The 19,410-nt window shown below is 34.1% G+C and overlaps 1 protein-coding gene and 1 pseudogene across 1 annotated transcript; both read left to right on the forward strand.

Annotated features, from left to right (window-relative positions):
* The first annotated feature begins 90 nt into the window (after positions 1 to 90).
* On the forward strand, positions 91 to 4,712 carry LOC138313482 (sterile alpha motif domain-containing protein 9-like; annotated as a pseudogene).
* Positions 4,713 to 10,102: 5,390 nt separating this feature from the next.
* On the forward strand, positions 10,103 to 16,927 carry LOC138313483 (uncharacterized). Its single transcript, XM_069253906.1, has 8 exons — positions 10,103 to 10,165; positions 11,819 to 11,960; positions 12,453 to 12,759; positions 13,625 to 13,850; positions 13,973 to 14,046; positions 14,165 to 14,381; positions 15,603 to 15,676; positions 15,816 to 16,927. The coding sequence occupies exons 3-8, from the start codon at positions 12,465 to 12,467 to the stop codon at positions 16,781 to 16,783; spliced, it is 1,854 nt and encodes a 617-aa protein (XP_069110007.1). The 5' UTR covers positions 10,103 to 10,165; positions 11,819 to 11,960; positions 12,453 to 12,464; the 3' UTR covers positions 16,784 to 16,927.
* Positions 16,928 to 19,410: the final 2,483 nt, after the last annotated feature.

The raw sequence follows: 19,410 nt of genomic DNA on the forward strand, positions 1-19,410 counted from the left end.
GATCACGTATTGCAGAGGTCGCAACACTCTCGACTAATGAATATTCTCGTGAAGGCATTGGACGGAAAACAAAACGACGACGACTGCAGAGTAGCTATCGTCAAATCTAATGCACCAACCAGGTGCTGGCGGAACAACCTCAGCAAAACAATTGCTTTGGGAATCAAGGGAGAAGTACCGATGCTGTATTGTGAAGCAAATCACAGACCAGACATGCGATCAAATAGCTCTGCTAAGGAACTATGAAGACCCGACCACGCCCAATCCTCCGATTGTGTTGTTGGATAATTGTGACGAAGAGAATATTCAGAACCTCTACGCATCGCTTGAAAACAGAGCGCGGGTTGCTGCAAGACGAAGTGAAGCAACACTATTTTCCTGCTTCTGCGTTCTCCTTCTTTGCACACGAAGAACAAATCTCCCGAAGAAAATTGATGAGTCCGTTATTCTCCTGAAGCATGAATTGGATCCCCGTGAACTCGACTGGTTCAACAAAAAATACGAGTCCCTGGAACAAAAGTATGAAAATGAGAACGGCGTCAATCCTCGTTTATTGATATCTTTCAACATTCTGAAAGAAAATTTTAACCAGGATTACATCACTCGTACCGTTCAGCAGTATGTCAATAGCATTGAATCCAAGAGAGAAAAGGACCTTTTGCTGTACCTTGCTATGATGAACAGCTATGACATTGACTTTCAGTCTATACCTATCAGCGCTTTTGACACAATGATGAGTTCGCAGTTGAAGAAAGACATCATTTCATTCGGCTTGGTATCGCCACAACGCCAGACACTGAAACGACGGTGGGAAAGCGGCATGAGTCAGCCCCTGGAAGTTCTGCTTAATCGATCCTCAAGAGGTGGTTTTGGAACAAACCTTCAAGCTCTTTCAATTATCAACAAGCTGTTTGCGAGAGAAATATTCAGCTTTTTACAGAAAAAGCTGGAAATGGAAACGAGTGGTGCCATGCTGTGTTTTTTGAGTTCGCCAGTTTTTGTCAATCAGAACAGGTCTGTCGATCAGGTCAAAAAAATTGTCAAAGATATTCTGAAAAAGAGAGAACAGTTAGAAAATGGCAAAAAGGAAAACTTTTCACCAATGATCCTTGAAATTTGTTCTAAAGAGGACCCAGACAAAGCGGCAGACCGTTCTTCTAAAGGGATTTGATATGACAGGAGACCCAATGATTGCACAACAAATAGCAAGGCATTACATGCATTTCAAAAACTGGGAGGAAGCAACAAAATATTGCAAGATTGCAACAAGTATGAAAAAAGATAACTCATATCTCTGGGACACCTACAGGAATTGGTGTACAAACATCAGTTAAATGAAAAGTATGAATGCAGTCTACAACAGGGAACAGAACTCACCATGGATCAAACGAAAGAGGTAATTGAGTTGGCGAGAACAGGGATAAATATATTTTCATAAAGAGCAGTCAGTCAGCGAACAGGAAAAAACATGCCTCTACAAATGACGCTGGGGTACTACAATGAAGTTTATTTAGTGATGCTGCTGCTTGACTTTGCTTTAAGTTGTCATCGCCAATTTCGGAAAAGAAACTGCATGTCATTTTGGTTGACAAAGAGATCCAACATGAACAGATCGCAATACCAGACATGGATAAGGACACTTTTGAATATTTACGAACTCTTAGGGGTTTTATCGATGCTGCCATGAGAAAGTTGGAAGACAAAAATACTCAACTAAAGGACAGTGCAATGAAAAATGCATATTGGACCAAATCTGGATTTGCGCATCGCACATTGCCGCGTTTGAGAGAAAACGTAGATAGCTACTTTGGAGAGGATTCAGATGAAGTGCCTGAAAACTTGAGCGAGAAAGAGAAATCAGATTTTAGAAGAAGACGGATTCGTAAACTTGGGGGTAGATCTCTAGCAAATCTTCTCGAACTTAGACGTGAAGAGGACGGTGGAATGAAGTTAAAATTGATATTCATGCACCTAGAAACTATTTTGAAGACACAAGAAAATGTCGAAGCATTTGACATTAAAAGTTTCATAAGCGTAGCAATTGTACTGCATATCACCAAAACTAGGGCCAGTCCATGTCCATTCGAAGAATTGGTTCAATGGAGCAAACGTCTGTACACTATTCAGAACGATAGTACAGACGAGTTACCTCATCTAGAAGTTTTTCTTTACTTGATGATGCTCAATTGGCCAACGGAGAGCAGGCGACACCTGCAGCTGTATCCCATAGGGAAACTTCCAGATGCTATGCAGAAATGGAAATCAGCATTTAAAAAGAATCACCCTCGTCAAAATGACGGCAATCGAAATCGAATGAAGAGGGAAACAACATATTTCTTTCTAGGAAAAGGACATGGTTACGACGAAATAGTTTACTACGAGGAACTCCACAACAGTCACACAGGTAGATACTACAAAGGCGACACTGTGTGGTCACAACCACAGAATATCAACAGACTCAAACGTTTAGAGGGGATACTAATGAATGATGGATCGGAGGTATCCGTACAGATAGAGACAGCAGGGGGAAACAAAACACGAATTACTATACCCACGGGAACCCACATTGGACAACGGACTCTTTGGCAAAAGCGGGTCTATTTTTACCTCGGATTCACATGGTTAGGACCTAAAGCTTTTGATGTTACACAAGATGACAGGAAATCGGGAGATCAAGGATCTCGTTCTCATGGCTATACCAGGGTCCGGAAACCTGGAAATGAAACCCTTCTATTACAGCCTGAACCAGACGTTACACAGAAAATACGTGGCATACACGATACCCTTAGGAAGATTGAGCAACTGAAGAAAATGTCGCACAGGAGCACACGAGAGGTATGGCAATTTTAATAGAATTTCTAATATCCTACCCGTGTCAATGTAAAATAACGAACGTGTTCAACATATCTAAATGAATCCTCAAATACATTCATTGTAATATTAATCTATACACTGTACGGATAATTCTGTTGTTGTGATTTAGTTCTGTCTTGATCTGTACAGTCAATCATATTGTTTCACGAGAAATCATTGATACCTTTATCTTCTTGTTTCAGGAAAATACCATACAGCAGGAGTCAAAGTTACGCAGCGATCTTCAATTACTCATTAAAAGCCGACAGGAACTGTTTCAGTTCTAAAAAAGGTAACGGCATTAGCTCGTATAGATCGTCATTTTGTAACTCTGTATCTAAAATTCATGAAACCGAATGAAGATTTGCTTATATTGGTAGCCTGTTTCTAGATATTTCTAGATATATAATATTCATACTGATGATTAATTACAGGATTACCTTTGATTACAAGGCAAACAAAATTAAGATACTTATACAAAACATAACAATATAAAAGCAACAGCATTTTAGTAACATATTTATCTTGATATACCCATAGTTTTATGATGAAATGGTAATAAAATATTACATTTTCAAAACATGTTTTGCAGTTCATCAAGTGCCGTTTCCCGCATTCACCTGTGACATCGTCCTCTTATTGAGTCTTCGACACGGATGAATCCGATTGTGGTATCATATCACTAGAAGTTGACAGTGTGCCCTTGAGCTAGATATTGTCTTCATTGATCTGTATTGTATTAATTAGTGAGGTAGTCACTAACTGTACACGACGACCATTCTTTTTGAACATAGCTGTTAATAGTATGTTATGCCTTATCCATTGTAATAATCAGGAACTGATGACCAAACAAATCTAAACAATTTGTGCTCAGAATGTTAAACTGTATATGAACTATTGATTAACAAAGGTGACACAAGTGATAAAAAATTACCTAAAATTGACCTGAATTGACCTGACTTTGTGTTATTACTGTTTGAACATGTTTAACTCAACTAACTAGTCAGCCTGTTGTCATGTCTAAACTGTTATTTTAGTTGTTGTTTTATAGTTATCTTATCTGGCGTGTTTTCTTGTATCATAATTCGAATGCTTGTTCATTTTTATTAACCGTTAATGCGGCTTATTTAAGATACTAATTGCCATACATTGAAAATCATTATCTTAATGTCACTCTGACAACACATCAATATTTTTTGGTTCAGACAAGTATCTCTATTTGCTATCACCTCTTCACGGACAGGAGGTAAACTACTTGAAAGCGATTGGTCTCACTAATATCCGATTATCGATGAGAGATAGATGGTAACAATTTTGATGTTGCCTCATCATTGATTATAATGTATCTTAGTGCTTTATAAAATAATCCTTACTTTCTTGATTGTGATCAATATTTTGAATCAAACGAAATTCAATTACTTACGGATATCGAATTGAATGTCATGTGTTTTGATACCTTATGTTTTTTCTATTAGTTTTGATGTTTTGTATTAGGGGTGTGCTCCTCGTCTATTGTCGTCGTTATGTATATACTTCAAACAGTATAAATGTCTCTTTCTTAAATGTATAAATGTTCTTTTAGTTATGTTTATATGTATGTTGCATTGTTTTAACATCCAAATGAATATTTCCTGTTTAATCATTTGTTTTTGCTATACATAGCCACATATACAGTAAATATACAAATGTATGTGTCATGATGTTAAACTATAAACCAACTTTCTTTCGTGGCTACTAAATTTCGCTATTTCCATTTCAAAACAAGTTCTCAATGATTAACATTCGCGGAATTAAAAATAGAATTGATTTCATATCAATTAACGAAATGTTAATCCGTGGAGATTAACTTTCTCGATTTCATAATTCACGAAAATTGCACGCGAAAGAAAATTGGTTTACTGTTATTGAAATATTGAAGTATTTATTGATTTATTAATTTTTTAACAATCAGTGTAGTAGAAGTAACATTTTCTTTGTTTGTTTTGTTTTATAGTTGATTAGAATAGGAATGACTTAGTCAGCAGTAATGTGTGTATATTATGGAACTTTTGTCTCGGAATATGTGATTTATAATATATTTCAATACATTAATATATCTGTGCATAATGTATTTGTTTAATTCTTATTTAAGATTTAATATTTTGCTACTTGTATTTACATTATCATAAGTTATCTCTTACGTTTCCCTGAGCTGTCCATCCATTCGTTATATGCCTTTTTTATACCGACAGTAAACAGTTTGAAAACATAATTGATATCATTATTTTATCAATAATCCTGTATATATGAGTGTGATTAGCTAAATACATAAGATTTATCAGTAGTGCTATTTTTGAAACCAATACTTAATTACTATATCTGCAAGATTGTTTGTCTATTGTCTTCGGTGGCCTCTATTTTGAAAATTCCTTTATTGACTGTAGTTATGTCACATTCAGTATGACATAAATGTTGTATTACTTTAGGTTTTTTCTGAATGAAAACACCCTGTATTTTCACAAACTTTTTCAGTACCCACCTCGAAATTGATTTTTGTATCTATTGCTACTTCTATGAGAAGTTGTTTAAGAAAATATTAAGTATATCATATTGTTGATTTCTGATATTTGTTTGAGTATCAGTGATAATACGTCTATTCTTTACTTTTCATGACTTGTAATGTATCAAATAGTTGCCAGATGAATATAGGTATATGGCAAGCCAATTTAACACTTATTGAAGGAGCAAGGTCATTCCCGTATTTAATCAAATAATATAAGATATCTTATATACATATGAGATATCTTATATCTATATAAGATATCTTATATAACATATAAGATATCTTATAAAATATATATAAGATATCTTATAAAGTTTAAAAAATATCTTATATAACATATATCATATCTCATAAAGTACATAAAATATCTCATATATTATATAAGAAATTTTATTTCGTATATATAAGATATCTCATATAGAAATTAAATAAGATATATTATATATGTATATGAGATATCTCATATATATACAAGATATCTTAGATAATTGAAATCTCGTTGCTTTATAAGATATATTTTATAGAATGAAATTTCGTAGCATTTAAAACCAGAAACTAATTTCTTGTTCGAGCATCATTCGGAGTACTTTCGGAAACACATCTTAGAATCGTTTGCAATGAAAGAGATGGCACTGAAAGGGAGAGTCAACCGCTGTACGGTTGCATTCAACGATGTATTGAAAACACAGAAGCAGTTAATTCCCATCACTCTTGTTGTCAATTCGAACTATAATGGTGACCTATCTATACATGCATACTTTTTGTGTCGTTCAACCAAACGCTTGATACTGGCGTAGCATGCGAAGCCTTCAAGAGTCTGGCTGAACGAGTAATAGTATACTGTACAGTCTCTATGACTTCCGGGTAGGGAGACTTCATTTCTGGGCCTTTGTTGAAATCTCGTTCCTTTGTAAGATAAGATATCTTATATAGTATAGATAACTTAAATGAGATATCTTAAATACGATATAAGATATCTTATATAGAATTAATTAAAAAATAGATATGAGATATCTCATATATTTATATAACAGTATAAGATATCTCATATACTATATAATATATCTTATATTTCAATCAAGATATCTCATACATATGCAGTGAAATTAAGGATCGACATTGCTCTTTAAATAAATGTCATGTTGGGTTGCCCATACAGGTAGTTTGATTTACATCAGTCACATATGATGGGCCCTGCTTTCATATAATTTCCCAGTTCCATAATGAAATTATTTAATGTAATCAAAATCCATCAATTGAAATGAAATGAAATGATGAAATATTTACAAGCACAAAAAGAATATAAACAGAGATACCATATAATATTTTACTCGTACTGTATTGCATTAGTTGAAGTATTTAAAATAATACGACAATATATGCATCCTCGATATTCCAAGGGTTCCGATCACTTACGATCTCTACACCCATTGACTATCTCATAGAGAAACTGAAGGCAGCTCAAAAAGAAAAAACTGAACCAATTACAGACCTGCAAAAATTTCCTTTGAAGACTACAGAGAGAGCGACGCCCAACTTCAAAGCCATACAGTCAACCACAGTATACCGTTATACGGATATTTTGGTGTGCATTAACAGAATAAATTGCCTGTTCTGTTTTGTTGCCTGCAGTTTTTATTATGAGATAGTCAACGGGTGTCGAGATCGTAAGTGATCAGAACACACTGCCGTATCGAGGATGCATGATATGATACGTTAATGCAATACGTAGTTGAAGTGTTTTAAATATATATATAAGTAAATATTATTGTATCAATAGGTGTGTTTAATCTATACCGATGTCGGCATAGCTTGGCACCAGAAATAATATCATTTACTTACAACAGAGACAAAAACATGTACTTCACCATGTAAACATTCTAAGGCTGCTAACGTTGGGGCCACGGGTCTTCCTTCAGAAATATGATGTCCTTACACAGGAGGACTGTCACTCACCACACCACTGACACACGATTCATTCACATAATATGTATCACAACTTTCACTCATTTTTTCATACTGTCTATTCATAAATCAAAATAGAAATTAAATAAAATATTTTAGATAAAGCACACATTACAACTGTATCATACATTTCAGATTAACGTTTGATTTCCTATAAATGTGTTATTTCGATAAGATACGACGACGCATTGGGAAATGTAACTTTTCATACAATATGCTGTTGCCATGGGCGTGAACAATATACTTGATTCAACAGGGTAGTGCGTTACCAGAGAACTGTATCAATCTCAGAATGTATTACATTTTGTTTCCAATAGCTGAGGCTATTTTGCATCTGATATAACAATATGAATTTCAACTATATTGATTTCAAATCGATTTTTAAAAAATAATCACGCCCCGTATTTCAAATTAATTTAAACAATATTTTTATAAAGAAAACTTTTTTGAAATCTAGTACACATGTATTGGACTACAGTATTATGTTTGTATACCATATCGAGAATATTGTGTTACCCAAAACTGTTATGAGTAACAAAATTGACAAATGGAAGCATTAAATCTTGTGTCCTTGTATTACTTATGATACTTAATGAAATTTGTGCATGCAAAAGAATATTTAGTTGTGTATTTACAATACAGGTTGCTTTGTAATACATGCAGTTGTGATTTAAAGAAAATCCAATAGCACGCGAGTGGTTATATTTCATTTATAATTTATATAAAGAGATACATTGTATGTATCTGTAATAAAGTTCTTTTATTAATAATGTTTTATGTGTTTCGTATTTTCTCGGTATGTTTCTCATTCTCGATATAAGTTGTTACTGATCTGAAGTGGTTAACAAAGCCTCTTGCATGTTGCATACAGCCTTACCAGTAAGGGTATATGATTACAACAGTCGTATTTAGCAAAACAAAAACTTCAGGAAATTAAATCGACGATAATTTGTTGAACCAATATTAAAAATCGTTAATGCATAAAAAGAGATAATACAAATAAGGACACTTATGATCGCTTTGCATAAAACTAAATTGCAATGTGACAAGGCAAAAACAAGCGATCGTTGAATGTGGCCAGATATCTATAGTCTAAAACACACAACATGACTGTCACATCGATTTTAAGTTAACCTGCGAAATCACATTTTCACCTCAATGATTTTTGTTTGTCTATAATTTTACTTACAAGTACAATATACAAAGTATATCCTTTGTTTCTTGACGAAGTTATATTACATCGAATGGGGTAGAAACATTGTCGCACGAGTGAAAAATATCAAAGTTTGCACCTCACGTGATGAAATATAACAGAAAAGAGACAATGGGTATTCTACTTATTACATATGTACATTTCTGATACTAGGACTGTATTTCAATTTGCCACGATACCTATTTATGTCCCCTTTAATTATTCCGTTTTTACTCATTTCGAAGAAAAAAAAAATATTCACGATTGGTATAAACCTAAATGACAATATGACACGAGAAAGAAGCAATTGTATAGCCCGTTAAAGCATGCGACCGTTAAATGTGGCCAGAAATCTCTAGTTAAAACAATTAAATGTAATACATATACTACAACAGTAAAACCTTGCTTTAACGAATTGTATGGGACTATGATGAACAATTCGTTATAATAGATTTGTTACTAGTTGAATAAATCTCGGGCCGATGACATTTTGTTTTTTTATGGACATGAATAACATTTTGTTATTTTACGTCATATTGACGGTCATCTCTAGATGTAAACCATTTGTTGCAGGTGAGAATATAAGACTCTTTCATATGTGGATATGAAGGATAGGGATATTCTACCCGAGGGTCACAAAATGTAGTAAAACCCGAGGCTTTCATACCTATACGTTTTTATTGCAACATTCCGATATTTTGATATTAAAATTCGAATAAATCCACGACTGGAAGTCAAATTTCCATACATGAAAAATTACGTGATATTTTCAACACAAATTCCGTTGTTTGCATCTTTTATAGTAAAACCAGCCATATTTGTGAAAAAAATGTTAAAAATTTTACCGAGGAAATGGAGATTTTGTTGACACCCGTGGCGTAACGAGGCTTTATTGCATCGGTAGCCATGCAATACAGCCTCAGGCGACATGAGTGTACATGTATTGCCCTAGACCAGCCAGTATTACACCCGTAGGCATGAAAGAAAATGTAACACAGCCTCCCAAAACTCCATACATGAAATATTCCCTTCAGGGCTGGTACTTTTTAGGTTTATCATGTGCTATATACTGCAAACCAAATATATCACATACAATAAAATTTTACGTGTTTCGTGGGCAATTAGAAGCAGCGAAAAATAGTCACCACGAAAACGTTCTCTGAGCATAAATATTGTAGAACAACATGGTCAAAATTAAATCGCAACGAAAAGTTGAAATTTAGTCGCCACGTAAAGATACGTTGGTAACATTACGATTTTTCTAGTGGTGATATTTTCGCGGAACCGCAAACATTTGGTCAACGAAATGTAAACATTCAGATACATTGTACCATTAAAGCCATATCTCGAAAATTTAAAATCACTAAAATTGTATTTCCTCGTTTTTAGATCAAATCGCGAAAACTTTCACCAAGGTAAATAACCGTCTATACAAAAGTAATATTGTTCACGAACACTTTTATTGATAATCTGAGATATTTAAGATACCGAAAGTGAAAGTCAAAAAAGGAAATTCCAAGTATAACGTTATATAATGAGATTCTCGTGCATTGCGAGATCAGGTCCTGTATTATCATTTTGGAATGGAATGCCTGCTAGACCTCCTTCTAGTGGTAAGTGAGGTAGTTCAGGTATTATGTTGTTAAATAACTGACATGCTAGGAGCCATAACGGTAATTCTATCAATTAATTCCCCTTAATTATGTAATCAAATCAGAACAGATTTATAATCCAGAAAAGTAGGTTTCATTATTCAGCTAATCAATATCGTTCACTTCTGCGCAGCCTGTCTGCATTCTTAATGTGGTGTCTATCAATGCATCTAAATTCTAACCGATATGCTGTTCCATCCATGTTGAAGAATTTAGGTCAAATCGACTGTATGAATAAATTATATCAAAACTGTTTGCAGAAAGTTCGACATGAAGGCGGTGTGAATAGGACGTTTACTTTACTAATGGCAGGCAATGAGGTATACTCATTGCGATAAATGTTACCCAATGCAACAACGCCTACGAAACTCATTCATACGGCAGATTGACTCCTGTGTGTGCCTAAAGATTTCGCTATCTACACATACATACACACACGAGGATCACTTTTATATGTACATGTAATGATAACAATAATTTTAGAGAGCGTAGATATTTTCCGAAGAAAACCAATTTGGGATCGATATATTTTAACCTTTTCAGATGTAACGAGTCCCGACAAAAAATAATTAATTGGTGTAGAAAATTATTTTAAAAACACACATATACACAAAAAACGTATTAGCTTGTAACAAAATTTATTTACTCAGAATTGATTACTGTTCTGAATATTTCAGCTGTTATTTGTTGTATCGACGAGATAATGTCTACATGTACAGTAATCACAAGAGAGAATCGCGGCGACCTCGGAACTATTAAACTATTATTAAGCTAGAATTATACCATTAACATATACGATATAACTTTATATATAATACGATAGTTAAATCTGACCTAAAATGAAAATGTCGTATATTCAAATGAGAAATATTAATGCCGACCGCAAAACTATCAGGCAGTTTTCACCAACTTACACCTCGAACCAACGTGGCAGTCAGCATCCTTTGCGAAAAATTAGGATAAGTCGCCCTGGTTAGAACATATTCGTAAATGTAGCAATAATTATCGAAAATTATCGGAAATAAGTTGTAGTGATCCATATATACATTTTATAGCTGCTTATCTTATTCGAATAGCATAGCCTGTATATACATACTTGACAAGTAACATTTATTGGATGAAGTCCAAAAGTTCCGATTGTGACAGCTATTAAATTGATTATCAATGCATGTATCATTCGGTTGAACAGCTAACTATACATATATAACAATATGACTAGTGTAGTGTAGAATCAAATAGTATAATACATACACATCAAGTATTATATGACTTATTTTTTTAACATTGGACCACAGTTTATGCTTATTGTATGATTGTATTTAGAGCGATCGCTGAAAAAGGCCGTGTCGTTTTGTCGGTTGGTATACACATGTAATTTTATTTCAAAATATTAGTCAAGAGACAATGTTACATACATTAATATTTATTTTATTTTTTTCATGATTTTATTTTTATAAAATAGTATTTCTTAATATTATTCATAAACATAGTGCAGACAAATCCATGAAATTGGAAAACTAGATTAAAAGTTATTGATTAAAGTATGTGACCAATCGTTCCAACAATATCTTCTGTATGTTACGTACAAAGGTGTTTTACCTTTTGTTTATCCAGGAGCTAAACCAGCCGATCAATATACATTATGGGTATTTATAGAAGGCTGGACAACTGATAATAAGGAGGTTACAAATGGCAGACGATGGAAAATGCATCACAAATTCCTTAAGTCGCTGATATTTTAAATTCAATATATCAGGTGAGTACGTAGTGGGCAGAGTTATGTACCAAGTAAAAATAAAACACAATGTATACATATTTACAAACCTCGCCAGTCAAGGATATTCAGTACCATACTCTACCTGCAACAGGAGAGTATATCGTACTGAATATCATTGGCTAGCGAAGTCGTACATTAACATGTGTTATGTCAGTGCAATGTTACCTGTGCTTCATGAATATGTTGTAAAGAACTTTCGTATTATATGACAATATTGAACTTAATTAAACAGGTTTTGCTTCATGATGCAACGATGTTCATACTTTTTTCAATATTATATCATATTGAGACGCTGGATAATATATAGTAAGAAATTGGCATAATTTAATAATTTGTGTTGTTAAACAAAATATATGTAGTTTGGGTATGCCAATATCTAATAAAGAATTCGCTTGCAAAATATTTCATTATGAATCATTAATTCAGGAATGAAATACATTTTGTACTTAATTCTTTTTAATGCAATACTAGAGCAACACTCAGATGGATAAAAGAGGTAAGTTGGTCCTGAGAAAAAATGAAACATATCTTCGAGAGAATTTGGATCTGCAGCAGATCCTTCCGTGTTTATATCAGGAAGGAGTCATTTCTGACGACGACAGGGAACGAATTGAGAGGGAAGACACAACTAGAGATAGGATTACTAAATTCCTTCGAATCATCAAGCGGAAGTCAAATGGATATGATGGCTTTCTTGAAGTTCTGGATATAGAAGGACTTCAGCCTGTTAAAACGAAATTGGACGCTACGGCCATAGACGAAGATACTATCCAGAAAGGTAAATATTTATTCATAATCACTTAGATATTTCAGTGATATATTTTTTGTGTTAATTCCTAAGAAAACAAGTTTTCACGTATATGCATAGTCGTATGCATGTGATGTCGTTCCGGTTTAGGAACATTTCTAGGAAGAAGTTTACGAAAAAATTTAGAGGTAACGTTGCGAAATGTTGATGGATTTACTGAATTTGACAAAATTAATAAATAAATTAAGACTTACTTGAAGTGGGGAATTTGATTATTTTTCTGGTTTGATGTGATTCTTGTTGGTACATTGGGTCAAGATATGTATGTGCATGTTCATTCTTAACGTATAAATTTGGGGATTCCACATAGTACAGGATAATTAGATAATAACTGAAGTTCAACTTGCCATAGTAAAAGATGAGAAACGATGGAAGACTATGATATATTATACAGTTATGGCCCTTTGTGGAGGCGTACATCTAGAATTGTCTCCGTGGAAAGAGTTATTTTCTTGAGGGCGACATTTCTAGATGTATCCTGACGTATAGTGCCATAATCATTTTATTATACCTATCAAAATTAAAACAAAATTAAAATAAATCAATATTTGCTATATTCAACATCAACAAGCTATCTAAATCTCTGGTTAAAGAATTCCTTGATTTAGGTTAAAGTTTAATCCAATCAGAAGAACATTCTAAATGAAAGTGAGGTATAATAATACAAACTGTCTCTAAAACATAATTATTAGATATTTTGATGTTGATTGTATATACTGCTACACTGCAAAATTTACGCGAGAACAGTTTTGCGCCAAATTAATGTGAATCGATACATTTAATCCATTACGAAGTCAAACCTCGTTATTTTTTTCGTTTATTTTTCTCGATGCAGAATGGGAATCAGATTATGAATATGTGAAGGAACAATTACTGAGACTCTATCGGGAGTCTGAGGGTGGACATGTCACTTGTGCTGAACTTGAACAGGATATTCAACAAATAATTGATTTAGAAGGAAGGGACTTGCGAACTGAAGAAAATTTCCTTGTACGATCAGTAGAGAGCACTTTCTCAAATGTCAAATATGAAGAGTCATGCAGCAGCAAAAGTGAACCAACGTATCCTTTTTTTTCTTTTCTTTTCAGTGTGAATATTTTATTAAATGTTTTACTGCTGTGTTTATCTTGTTTCAAAATGAAATAATCTTTTACGTAAGATTCCTATTTCTTAACTGAACTAGATATATCTACAGAAATATCATTCGGAGATCCATGGAAGACGATCAAGAAAAGGACGAAGAAGTAGGAAAGACTGGTAAGTTAATTGGTAATTTGCTCATAAATACTGATACCGCATTGACATATTTCGCCAGATGTTTCAGATATATTAGTGGCGTACCCATTACACGTAGCAATGTTTGATTTTATTTTAGATCAAAAGTCCGATGTGGATGTGATCAGAAACGCATTATTGCTGATGTTTTGTGAATGTAGTGGTAAAGAAGTACCATTGACTGCAGTGGAAAGCGGTGTAAAGGATTGCTTAGCAGGAAAAGAAATCAACTTGCAGATATCTTCACTACGATCCATTGTTCAGGAGACATTTCCAACAATTGAATACACGGCAGAAAAACGAGAGGGAAAGGAAATGTATCCTTTATTGTGATTATCCACCTAATTCCTATATCAGTATCTCCAAAGAAACTATACAAAAACAAAAACAGAACAAACATATGTGATTTTTCAGGAGAAATAAATTATTTTCTCTTTTGTTAGGAAAACAATGAATTTACATTACATATTTACCCTAGATGGAGTTCATAATGATGGTTTACTTGCAATTAATCACCCTTTCTCGAAGGATAGTACAGATACGATTCAGTACAAATCGATCTCTTACCACGGACAGGGATATCCGCAATTTTACCGGTGTGAGATTTTTCTGTCTCGCCATAGGGTAAAGAGAATCTACGTGAGATATTAGCACGTGCTCACACAGGGCAAGAGAAAAAGAATATTCATCCTCGTTGGGATGAGACAGGAGATCTCAACCCTTGGGATTCCTAAGCTATTAAGAATCTTACCCCTCGGGTTGAGATTATCATGTCTCATCCTAAAGGGAGCGAAAGATCATATTACTCTATTTCTAGAAAGATTATATTATACGTTTTCTAAAGTAAGACAGAATTAGGTATTTTCTCCTATTTATACGTCTCTCATCCGTGGTTTTAAACCATTGGCACTCTGCAGCCTCCAGGGAGATAGAGAGACCACATAACTGAATTCTTAAAATAGTTAGCAGAATATGTTAAACTTAACGAATTCCTCTATTTGACCTCACCCTTCGATGGGTGTTAAACCGTGTGTTCATGTAAAGTAAGTCCCCTTCACACAATAGTTTCCCTTTATTGCTGACCAAATATGCATCAAGCCGTTCCATTGCAACAATAAGAAGGGCTTTAGAGAATAGGAATACGTTGTGTTTATTTACAAATTATAAGTCTGTCTATAATGGCGAGGAAAACTAAAGGGTTAGAACCGATTATTTATTTGCCATCAATTCTTGAAAGTAGAAAAAATATACCTGCCAAATGCAACGGCGATGCTTATGTTAACGGTTGTTTTTGAGAAGTGAGTAACACATTTGCTCTGAAAGCGTTGGTTTCCATAGTTGCACAAATTATTATGCTGGAGGTAAACACATTAGACTGAAATAGACGACTATATACATATTACTCAGAGAATATATATTTAATTCAATACAGTTGTATCATTACTAGTTGAAAAATGCCTGACATCTTATTTTCTTTGTTTGTGTTTGCCGTCTAGCATTTAAAAAAAAATCCTTCCGAAATCCTTGACCTGAAAAAGATCTCTTTTTAAAAACTTATCAAAAGCAAAAGATGACGAACGCGGGGCATGTGGGACACAAAAAGACACCAGAGGTAAGATGTTGCCGTTTATATTTGTACATCCTGATCCCATATTGTATAATGATATGTTGAAAAGGCTTGCGTATGTCTGTTTATGATATTCCCCATAACTGTATATTAAAACATAATCTTCGTTATTTCACTTTAACAGAAATCACCAAAGAAAAAACCAGTCAAGAGCTGATGGCTCACCCAATACCAAGTAAGCCTTTGGATTCCTTTAGCGAAGATGACCTTTGTCGCATTTTAGAGCCAAAGTTTTTACAGTCTGGCATAACACTAGATGTCTTAGAAATGTTTAAAATACACGAAATAAATGGGCATGTCTTTAAGCATTTCGAAATTGCTGATTTATCCAACATTGTTGACATGCCATACGGGAAGAAAAAGGCTATTATGATTATTAAGGATGAACTAATTAAAGAGGAGGATGCCGTACAAAACATTGAAAAACCCTCCGCATGTACTCCCGAACATAATGAAGATACCAGAATTACAGTCAAGGAAACACTACGAAGGTTTAATACGCCTTCTAATGTAACAAGTTCCTACAGAAAATCTGCTCTTGTATCAACTGATCACACTAGGATTCATGATCTAATTCATCCAGTCCATTTGTTCGTTGAGTACGACGACGACAGCCATAAGGAAACATGGATTACCAAGAAAATTGTGCAATTTGCATCAGCATGCATGAATGATAGAACAAATGGAACTATTCATTTCGGCATAAGAGCTTTGACAGACGATAGCCAGTGGAATGGAGAAATTGTTGGCATATCAATCGATAGAGAAAAATGTAACACCGCGATTAAGCAGTGTATAAGATATTACTTTTTCGAAGACCAGATAGAAATTGCATGGAAATGCATACGACCTCCTCACTTTATTCGCGTGGTTGAATCAGACAAGAATCCGCCTTGTTGTGTGGTAGAAATTGACGTCGAGCCACATGCTGCTTTAACAGATGATGAAGCATTTTTTGTACGAGAAGAACGAACAACTTGTAGCAAGCCAACTTTGCTACGTTTCAAAGAGGGTACTGCAACCCCAGAAAAGCAAAATGACGAACAAATACGCAAATACATGAAAATAAAAAGCAGACTACAAAAACACTGATAAGAATCGAGACCGAATCTGGAAATAGGGAAGCCTTGACCGTGTCAACAGCAATGCCAATAGGTCAAAGGTCTTTGTGGCAAAAGAAAGTTTTCTTCTACTTAGGATTCTCTTGGGCCGGTCCAAAGGCATTCGATGTGTCATCAGACGATCGTCAGCGTCTAATATCAAAATCAATTCAGAGTCATGACAGAATGGGGATGACACGTATACGATCCTCTTCAGTCCTCCCAGATCCTACACAGAGAATTGAAGAAATCGGTCGACGTTTACGAAAGATAGAGCTGTTGAAAAAAATGAAGAGTCGTAGCGAACGAGAGGTAAATGTTACATAAATGATACGAAGAGCTTATGGTGCGGCGTCCGTCGTCCGTCCGGCGTCAACTTTTCCATTTAAACAACAAATGAATGACATTGACCTTCATTCAAGGTCACAGGGGTCAAATAGGTGAAAATCTTTAACAGACTTCTTCATAACCAAGAGGCCTAAAGACGTGATATTGGGCCTGTGACATGCTGGGATGAAGGGCTAGTAATATCAGTTTGTTCACGTGTATGACCTTGACCTTCATTCAAGGCCACAGGGGTCATAAAGGCTAAAATCTTTAAACGACTTCTTCTTAATAACCAAGAGGCCTAGGGGCCTCTAACGTGCTTGGGCATGATATAAATTCTTATTCACTCTCCTTTTTGTTAAGTATGAACCATGCATGATTATCAGATAGCAGGTGAGCGATTCGGGCCCATTGGGCCCTTGTTTTATTCAACCTGCAAATTATTGCTTAAAGTATGACATGATCTTGAAGATAAACGATGCAATATATATATTATTATATTGCATACTTGACAAATACGCTTCTTTTAAATTTTTAAATAATCTATATATTATATCTATATCATTTATAAATAAATACTGCAAAAATAACGGAAAGAATTTGCGTCTCTTGAGTCTCGATTTCGGTTTCATTTTTCAGGATAATGTAATACGCGAAGAAAATAATTTACGATCAGAGTTAAAGAAGCTTCTTTCTAAAATAGAGGAAATGTTTGGAGGAACGTAGCTACAGGTAAGTAACTAAATAAAGACGAAAAACCCAATCTATTTTTATTGTTATTCTTACAAACCCAAATTACACGCGCAAGTTAGTGTGTTCTAATGACACATGTAGTAATTGTGGACAGATCAAACAAACTTTATATTAAAGATCCATCAAATTACACTACATTTCATGAATTAATACCGATTTCCATTCTAAAAAGTATATATTAATTTGTTTATCGAAAAAACAACCGAGTCTTAGTATATATGTGTTGAGACAAATGTAAAGTGGCGAATGTATTCGTTGGGTCGTGTTTTTATTCTTTAACTGAAAAAAAGACGCTGGTTTTTTCCCTTAAAAATAACTGGTTTTGTTATGTGTGTATTTTGTTTTTTCATTTCGTTTTTTTGATCTGTCGATTTTTATTTTCTGTTAATCTACTGTTCACCTATTCATCGTGGGCAAACTAATTACCATTTTATACAATAAATGCGACTGCTAATTACTAATATGTGATAGAATATACCCAAGCATATACATTGTGTGAGATAATTACTCATTTGGCCTATATATATATATATATATATATATATATATATACTGTCATTACAGAAAGGAGAAAACACTGCCCGGCGCTGCTCTTCAGTACTATCAATGGTAAAACCTAAACATACACAATTTGTGTTATATATATGACAATAACTAAATAAAGTATTCTGATCATGGCATTATTCCGGAGGCGTCGACAACATGAATATGAACTTACAGAGTGTTGTAGATGATTTTAAACCAGGAGTATCATTTAGTTTATGTTAGTTGTGCGGTTTGAAGATCAATCGATAGTATATACTACCTAAATATTTGATATAGTATACTGTAGATGATTTTTCGTGTTTTGTTCCTTATATTTATAGAATGTGATTCATTGTTATTTTATACAAAATCCAAATACCTTCCCTGTGTATGTAGTCTCATTGAGTGGTTTCACAATGTCGTTGCTATATGAATTTCTTATCAATATTTTCTTATCAATATGTCATAATTATCATGTTATTCCTTAGTAGATGTACGTAGGTGTGTATTTAGGTTCATGTATGCGTGTTTATTATTATAATTTATTTATTACGGTTATTTATCCTTTTTTACTGTGCTATTTCCCTAAAATTGGTTAGGAAGCGAATCGTATTTGTTCGTCATTAGGTGTCCATATCCACAACAAAGAGGTAGAAGACCACTTAGCAGTTGTTCTTTAATAAAACCTATTTGCCTACCTGAGACATCGCCAGAGCTTATTACGCACGGCTCTCCTATAATTTTGAAAGATAAAATACTGTATGTGCCTTGCATAATGGGTAAATTGCTGTTTAAGTGATATTTTTTTCTCTTGTTCTGTGGAGGCTGTAACCACCTAGGACACATAGTTCTACATATTACCAATGCGGCAGTCTACAGATGATGTCCCCTCAATCACCATCATCACACTTCCATGTCCTGTTCTCATTATCATACAAAATGTAATTAATTCTATAGTCAAAACGTGTGTTTATCTTTATGTTCGTTACATCAATACATAGATTTATACTATCT

Source organism: Argopecten irradians, unplaced genomic scaffold, assembly GCF_041381155.1.
Source record: "Argopecten irradians isolate NY unplaced genomic scaffold, Ai_NY scaffold_0706, whole genome shotgun sequence".
Lineage (NCBI taxonomy): Eukaryota > Metazoa > Mollusca > Bivalvia > Pectinida > Pectinidae > Argopecten > Argopecten irradians.

What these genes read in the sequence shown, in the direction of transcription:
- LOC138313483 (XM_069253906.1), top strand. Translation starts at nt 12,465, where the DNA reads ATGGATAAAAGAGGTAAGTTGGTCCTGAGAAAAAATGAAACATATCTT. An exon ending in CGAAGATACTATCCAGAAAG is followed by an intron (nt 12,760 to 13,624) that starts GTAAATATTTAT and finishes TTCTCGATGCAG; the next exon opens with AATGGGAATCAGATTATGAA. An exon ending in CGAAGAAGTAGGAAAGACTG is followed by an intron (nt 14,047 to 14,164) that starts GTAAGTTAATTG and finishes ATTTTATTTTAG; the next exon opens with ATCAAAAGTCCGATGTGGAT.